The sequence below is a fragment of the Nicotiana sylvestris genome, chromosome 3 (genome assembly GCF_000393655.2).
Source record: "Nicotiana sylvestris chromosome 3, ASM39365v2, whole genome shotgun sequence".
Classification (NCBI taxonomy): Eukaryota; Viridiplantae; Streptophyta; class Magnoliopsida; order Solanales; family Solanaceae; genus Nicotiana; species Nicotiana sylvestris.
The window spans coordinates 159,487,179-159,494,686 of NC_091059.1; the positions used below are offsets into that span (position 1 = coordinate 159,487,179).

The window sequence follows — 7,508 nt, forward strand, 5'->3', positions numbered from 1 at the left end:
TCATACATGGTACCTCTTAACTGCATCAGAATTGATAGACATATCTACACATTTGTCTTTTATGTCTGTTAAATGCACAGCACCATTGGGGAGTGAACTTGCCTTTGGCTTCCACCTGATAAGAAAGGATGTGTTTCAATACCATCTGGCCCACTTTGAATTTTCGAGGATGCACCTTTTTGTTGTATGCTCTTGCCATTCTTTTCTGATACAATTGACCATGACATACTGCAAACAATATTTTCTCATCAATCAAACTCAACTGCTCTAGCCAGGTTTTGACCCACTCATCATCATCAATTTTAGCTTCTGTAACGATCCGAAGGGATGAAATCTCAACTTCTGTAGGTATAACTGCCTCAGTTCCATATAATAGCAAATAAAGAGTTGCACCTACTGAAGTGCGAACAGTAGTGTGATAACCTAGTAAGGCAAAAGGTATCTTTTCATGCCACTGCCTAGAACCTTGAACCATCTTACGAAGTATCTTCTTTATGTTCTTGTTGGCAGCCTCAACAGCTCCATTTGCCTTGGGGCGATACGGAGTGGAGTTCCGATTCATGATCTTGAACTATTGGCATACCTCTTTCATCAAATGACTATTGAGATTAGCAACATTGTCTGTAATGATCACCTTGGGAATCCTGAACCGACAAATGATGTTTGAATGAACAAAATCTACCACTGCCTTCTTGGTCACAGACTTGAAAGTTACAGCTTCAACCCACTTGGTAAAGTAATCAATGGCCACCAGAATAAACCTATGCCCATTTGACGCTGCCAGCTCAATTGGTCCAATAACATCCATGCCCCAAGCAGCAAAGGGCCAAGGTGCAGACATTGTGTGTAACTCAGATAGGGGAGAATGAATCAAATCACCGTGTACCTGGCATTGATGACACTTGCGAACAAAACTGATACAATCCCGTTCCATGGTGAGCCAATAATAACATGCTCGAAGTATCTTTTTTGCCAAGACATACCTGTTCATATGTGGCCCACAAACTCTAGAATGCACTTTGGCCATGATAGTTGAAGCTTCTTTAGCATTTATGCACCTCAACAGTCCTAAATTCGGAGTCCTCTTGTGCAAGATTCCTCCACTCAAGAAAAATCCACTAGCCAGACGTCGATTGGTTCTCTTTTGGTCACCTGTAGCATGTACTAGATACACCCCCCAAACCTGATGTATTCCTTGATATCGTGGAACCAAGGTTCGCCATCGATTTCCTCTTCCACCACATTACACTAAGCATGTTGATCATGAACTTGGATATGCACGGGGTCGACATAAGCCTTGTCCAGATGATGTAACATTGACGCCAGAGTAGCCAAGGCATCAGCAATCTCATTATGAATCCTGGGAATATGTCTAAATTCAACAGACCTAAATCGTTGACAAAGATCATGCAGGCACTGTCGGTACGGTATGAGCTTCAAATCTCGAGTCTCCCATTCTCCTTGAATCTGGTGAACCAACAAATCTGAATCTCCCAGAACAAGTATTTTCTGGATTCCCATGTCTATATCTAACCTAAAACCTAGAATACATGCTTCGTACTCAGCCATGTTGTTGGTGCAATAAAATCGAAGTTGGGCTATTACAGGGTAGTGTTTCCATGTTGTAGAGATAAGTATAGCCCCTATTCCGACCCCTTTCATGTTAGCAGCTTCATCAAAGAAGAGTTTCCAACCTGGCTTTTTATCATGGTCACCCTCGTCAACACACATGACCTCTTCATCAGGAAAATAAGTCTTCAGTGGCTAATATTCATCATCCACAGGATTCTCGACCAAGTGGTCGGCCAATGCTTGGGCTTTCATCGCGGTCCGAGTCACATAGATGATGTCAAATTCTGTAAGTAAAATCTGCCACTTTGTAAGTCGTCCCATGGGCATAGGCTTCTGAAAGATATACTTTAGAGGATCCATACGAGAAATGAGGTAAGTAGTGTAGGACGACATATAATGCTTCAACTTTTGCGCCACCCAAGTCAGGGCACAACATGTCCTCTCAAGCAGAGTGTACTTAACCTCATAGGGAGCGAACTTCTTCCTGAGATAATAGATTGGTTGCTCGTTATTTCCCGTGATGTCATGTTGACCCAATACACAACCAAAAGAATTATCCAAAACTGTCAAATAGAGAATTAAAGGTCTTCCAGGCTCTAGTGGGACCAGCACAGGTGGATTCGACAAGTACCTCTTGATCTTATCAAATGCTTCTTGACACTCGTCAGTCTACTTGACTGCAACATTCTTCTTCAGCAGCTTAAAGATGGGCTCACAGGTTGTCGTGAGTTGAGCAATAAACCTGCTGATGTAATTTAACCTTCCAAGTAGGCTTATCACCTCCGTTTTGTTCTTTGGCGGCGGTAACTCTTGAATGGTTTTGATCTTTGATGGATCCAACTCAATACCGCGTCTAATGACCACGAATCCCAGCAGTTTCCCAGAGGGGACACCAAATGTACATTTTGCTGGATTGAGCTTGAGGTTGTACCTACGGAGCCTTTGGAAAAACTTCCTCAAGTCCCTGACATGGTCAGACTGCTTTTTTGACTTTATGATCACATCATCTACATAAACCTCAATCTCTTTGTGTATCATGTCATGAAATATGGTGGTCATCACCCTCATATATGTTGCCCCATCATTCTTCAGACCGAATGGAATTACCCGGTAGCGATATGTCCCCTATGGCATGATGAACGACGTCTTTTCTGCATCTTCCTCATCCATCAAGATCTGGTGATATCCCACGTAACAATCTACAAAAGACCCAATCTCATGCTTGTCACAATTATCGATCAGAATGTGAATGTTCGGCAATGGAAAATCATCCTTTGGGCTTACTTTGTTAAGATCACGGTAATCAACACATACCCTGGTCTTACCATCTTTCTTTGGTACTGGCACAACATTGGCTAACCAAGTGGGATATCGAGTGACCCGAATGACCTTTGCAGTAAGCTGCTTTGTGATTTCTTCTTTGATATTCACACTCGTATCAGTCTTGAACTTTCGCAACTTTTGCTTAACAGGAGGGAATGTTGGATCAGTTGGTAATTTATGAACTACCAGATCAGTGCTCAGTCCCGACATATCGTCATATGACCATGCAAAGACATCTTTGTACTCAGACAATGTTTTGATTATTTCATCCTTAACTTGCGGTTCTAAATGCACACTTATCTTGGTTTCCCTAACATCATCCTGGTCCCCTAAATTGATTGCTTCAGTTTCACTCAAATTAGGCTTTGGTTTTTCTTCAAATTATTTTAGCTCTTTACTGATTTCCTCAAATGTTGCTTCTTCGTCATATTCTATTTCATCATCATATTCTACTTCTTGGATTGTTATTTCAGGATTAGATTGGATTTTAAGATTCGGCTGAAAATTCTTCATGCATGTCATGTCACTACAACCAGCATAAAAGGAACTGTACAAAAGAAAAAAGAACAAAATAAAACACTATTAAGAATAACGGAAAACGGGAACTTGCACTTCATTGAAAAAAAGGATAGAAGGGTTTGAACATCAAAACAAGCAAAACTAAAAATCTGGATTACAATCCTGGAATAACCTAGATAACAGAAAGGAAAACAAAGCAAACTACCAAAACTCCTTCCTGGAGGGGAGAGGAGTAGCTTCCCAATTGCTAAACTTCATGTTTGGTCCAACGAGCTGCACATCTGCTTTACTAGAGCCTTCACTAACTTCTACATATTGACCTCTTCGAACAGACTTTGGAACCTCTTGATTAGCTCTTCATCAACATTGACCATAGGTTTTGGGATTGAGGAGGTTGGAGGATTTTCGGCCCCTGGCTTGACAAAAGACTTAGAGATGTGTGGGACGGGCTTGGGGAGCGACCATACCTTCTATTTCAGATTTTTAACCCTTTTCACATCCTTCTCTGTGGGCATGAATCCCAAACCAAACGTACCAGGATTCCCACTAGGACGCACTGGATGCACAATACCCTGTAAAGATGAGCCCAAACCCTTGCCTGGAACAAAACCATTCTTCAACATTTCATTCGCAACCATGACAAACGCAGAGGATAGCTTAGGACCCGGAATGCATTTTCCTTCAGGAATTTTCTCAATAGACATTGTTTCAAAAGTCTGATAGACCCAAGGTCCCTTATTATCTTCAGCTTCGATGAACGGAACAATTATATCATTATAAGCTGACAAGTCCTCGTCACCGTGCACAACTATTTCCTGCCTGTCCCATTCAAACTTCACCATTTGGTGTAGAGAAGACGGGACTGCCTTAGCAGCATATATCCATGGCCTGCCCAATAACAGATTGTAAGAGACAGCCACATCTAACGCTTGGAATTCCATGGTAAACTCAACAGGCCCTATCAACAATTCGAGCATTATATCTCCAACAGAATCTTTACCTCCCCCATCAAAGGCTCGAACACACATACTGTTCAAATGGATTCTTTCGGTGCCAATCTTCAGTTTTTGCAGAGTAGACAGGGGACAAATATTCACACTGGAGCCATTATCAACCAAAACCCTTGAGACAATAGAATCTTCACACTTCACCGTGAGATAAAGAGCTCGGTTGTGTTCTGTACCCTCTATAGGAAGTTCATCATCTGAGAGAGTGATCCTGTTTACTTCGAAGATCTTGCTAGCTATCTTTTTCCAAATGATTCACTATGATCTTATCAGGAACATGTGCCTCATTCAAAATTTTCATCAAGACCCTGCGGTGTTCATCTGAATGTATCAGCAAAGACAAAAGAGAAATCTGAGCTGGTGTTTTCCTTAACTGCTCTATAATGGAATAATCCTGCACTTTCATCTTTTTCAGGAATTCCTCGGCCTCTTCCTTGGTGACCGATTTCTTTATTGGCATTTGGCTATCCTTGAATGGCTTGGCTTTCCTTAATTCTTCTGCGGTGAAACATCTCCCAGAACAAGTCAATCCTCCAGTTTCATTAACCTCTTCCTCTATTTCTTTTCCTTTGTATGTCACTATCACTTATTTATAGTTCCACGGAATAGCCTTGGCATCGATCACTGGAAGCTGGGTCACTGGTTTAATGATGATAGGGGTAATAGGAGCCCCCTTCACAACTATGACATGCTTACTTGGAATCCCTAGCACTACCACCTTTGAACTTTCCGGACTTGCCCCAATATCTTTTGAAAGCCCTTTCACGACCAACACCGGTGGCTTCAAATTGAGCGAGCTCAACTTTTCTGTCGCCCCTTCAATTGTCAAGGGCTTTGCTTTAGTAGAGTCTGGAGCTTAACCAAATTAGTTTCACTGGCCCGAATCATCATGACGGACTTAGAAGACTTCTTGGGCTCCCCAACCTTGTGAACTATTTCAATCATATGTGTCTCTTCATGGGCTGGCAAAGGGTTTTGGTTGATGTTTGGCGCGTCTGGGCTTTGGACTACAATTTGGTTTGTATCAATGTGCTCCTGGATTGCCCTTTTCAAATGTCAGCACTTCTCTATGTCATGCCCTGGAGCATCAGAACAATAGGCGCACCTCAGGGAATAATCGAGGTTCTTTGGAGGAGGATTTGGTATCTTTGACTCAATTGGCCTCAAGACATCCAACTGCCTTAACCTTTGAAACAGACTAGCATAGGACTCTCCAAGCGGGGTGAAAGTTTGTTTTCGCTGCTGCCTCTCTCTTCTATACTCTGGCCTTGATCGAAAATTTGAACCATTGGGGTTTTGATAGGGTTTTGGGGGTGGATAGGTATTTTATGGAGCTGGGTAGATATTCTAGGGAGCTGGAGCACACCATTGCGGGTAAGGAGGGGGTTGAGCATATGACTATGCATGATGAACAAGGTATTGGGAAGGCATGGCTGAGTATTGGGGGTTTCGCGGGGAAAAATAATGTTGAGGTGGATTATATGGAGCTTAGGTGTAGGTTTGAGGTCAGGGTCGAGGATGGGTGTATTGATGAGGTGAACCCCTCTGGCCATGCCATGATCCAGAGACAACCATAGCGACATCTTCCTTCTTCTTCTTGCCTAACAAACTTCCGGTACCACTCTGGATTGCCTGGGTGGTTGCTTTTATAGCAGAATAGCTCATGATCTTACTCAACTTGAGCTCCTCTTCCACCATTTCTCCCATCTTCACCACATCATTGAAAGACTTACCAATGGCTGAGATCAAGTGGCCATAGTAAGTGGGCTCCAGGGCTTGAAGAAAGTATTTAACCATATCGTCCAGATAGGCGGTCTGGAACAATGTCTATATTATACTGAAAGTGCCAGGCAAAGACCTGAGCCATATCGTCCCAGGTGTACCACATGCTGGCGTCTTGGCGGGTGTACCATTCTAAAGCTACCCCACTCAGACTTTGGATGAAGTATGCCATTAGTAATTTATCTTTTCCCCCCCAACGCCTCTTATTTTACTACAATAACCCCTCAGATGAGCTACAGGATCAGTCCGTCATACAAGTCAAACTTGGGCATTTTGAACCCGACAAACAGTTGGACATCGGGGGACAAACACAAATCCTTATAGGCCACACTCACCTAGTTTCCCAACCCTTGCATATTTCTCAATGATTGCTCCAGACTGTGTACCTTCCTAAACATCTCTTCTTGCTCTGCGTTCTTAGGTGGTTTGTCAGTTTCAACATGAGGCTCAAATTGGGGAGTGTAAGAGTAAGGATCTGGGACTTTGAAGGTGGGCTCCGGTGCATAGTAGTGGGCATTTGGAGCGGGGAATGCGGGCTTACTAGAGGATTGATAGAGGGTAGCTTATGGAGGGGGTACAAAAATAGGAGCAGATGTCGGAGCAGGGTACGAGGTTGTTTTGGCTGGCGGAGCATGAACAGTTTGGGCTGAAGTGCCGAGGTAGTTGTGGTAAAAGGTAAAGTCAGGTGCGTGTTGTGGGGAAATATCAATGGTATTGGGAATCTGGGATTGAGAGAGGGGTAGAATGGAAGAAGGGTTTCTGTGTAGTTGGTAGGGAACGAGGGTGGAGGGTGTCCCTTAATCCAGGCCTGATACATTTCCACCATCTAGTGCTTCAACCTCCGAACCTCCTCTTGCAATTTCGATTCCGACTCAACAATCTCCCTTGGTGGGTCTACAACTCCAGTGTCTGTTTCCTTGCTAGCCATGACTGTTTGATTCTTTGATCGGGTGTTGTATGGATGATTTGCCAGGATGCCAACAAACTAACCACCTTCCTATTATTAAATAAAGATAACAGAGGACAACAACAAAAAACCACCATGTTAGCGTTAGGGCATTTATCAAAATCAAATAATAATATCACATTACGTGCAATACACCTAGCAACAATTAACAGTTCTAAAATGGCTTTGAGGGTCGCAGGGTCATAGGGCATCATCCCGATTTGCTCATTTCAATTCTTCCTTCTCTTTCTTTTCCAACACCTCTTATCATTTTTTTCTCTTTTATGTCTTCTTTCTCTCTCTCTCTCTCTCTCTCTCTCTCTCTCTCTCTCTCTCTCTCTTTGAATCAAAAATGATTT

At 42.9% G+C, this 7,508-nt stretch overlaps 1 protein-coding gene across 1 annotated transcript; it reads right to left on the reverse strand.

Moving 5' to 3' along the window:
* On the reverse strand, positions 1–562 carry LOC138888247 (uncharacterized). The gene is made up of 2 exons (XM_070170075.1): positions 213–562; positions 1–115 (listed from the first exon to the last, which is right to left on the reverse strand). Exons 1-2 carry the CDS (start codon positions 560–562, stop codon positions 1–3), a joined length of 465 nt encoding a protein of 154 aa, XP_070026176.1.
* Positions 563–7,508: the final 6,946 nt, after the last annotated feature.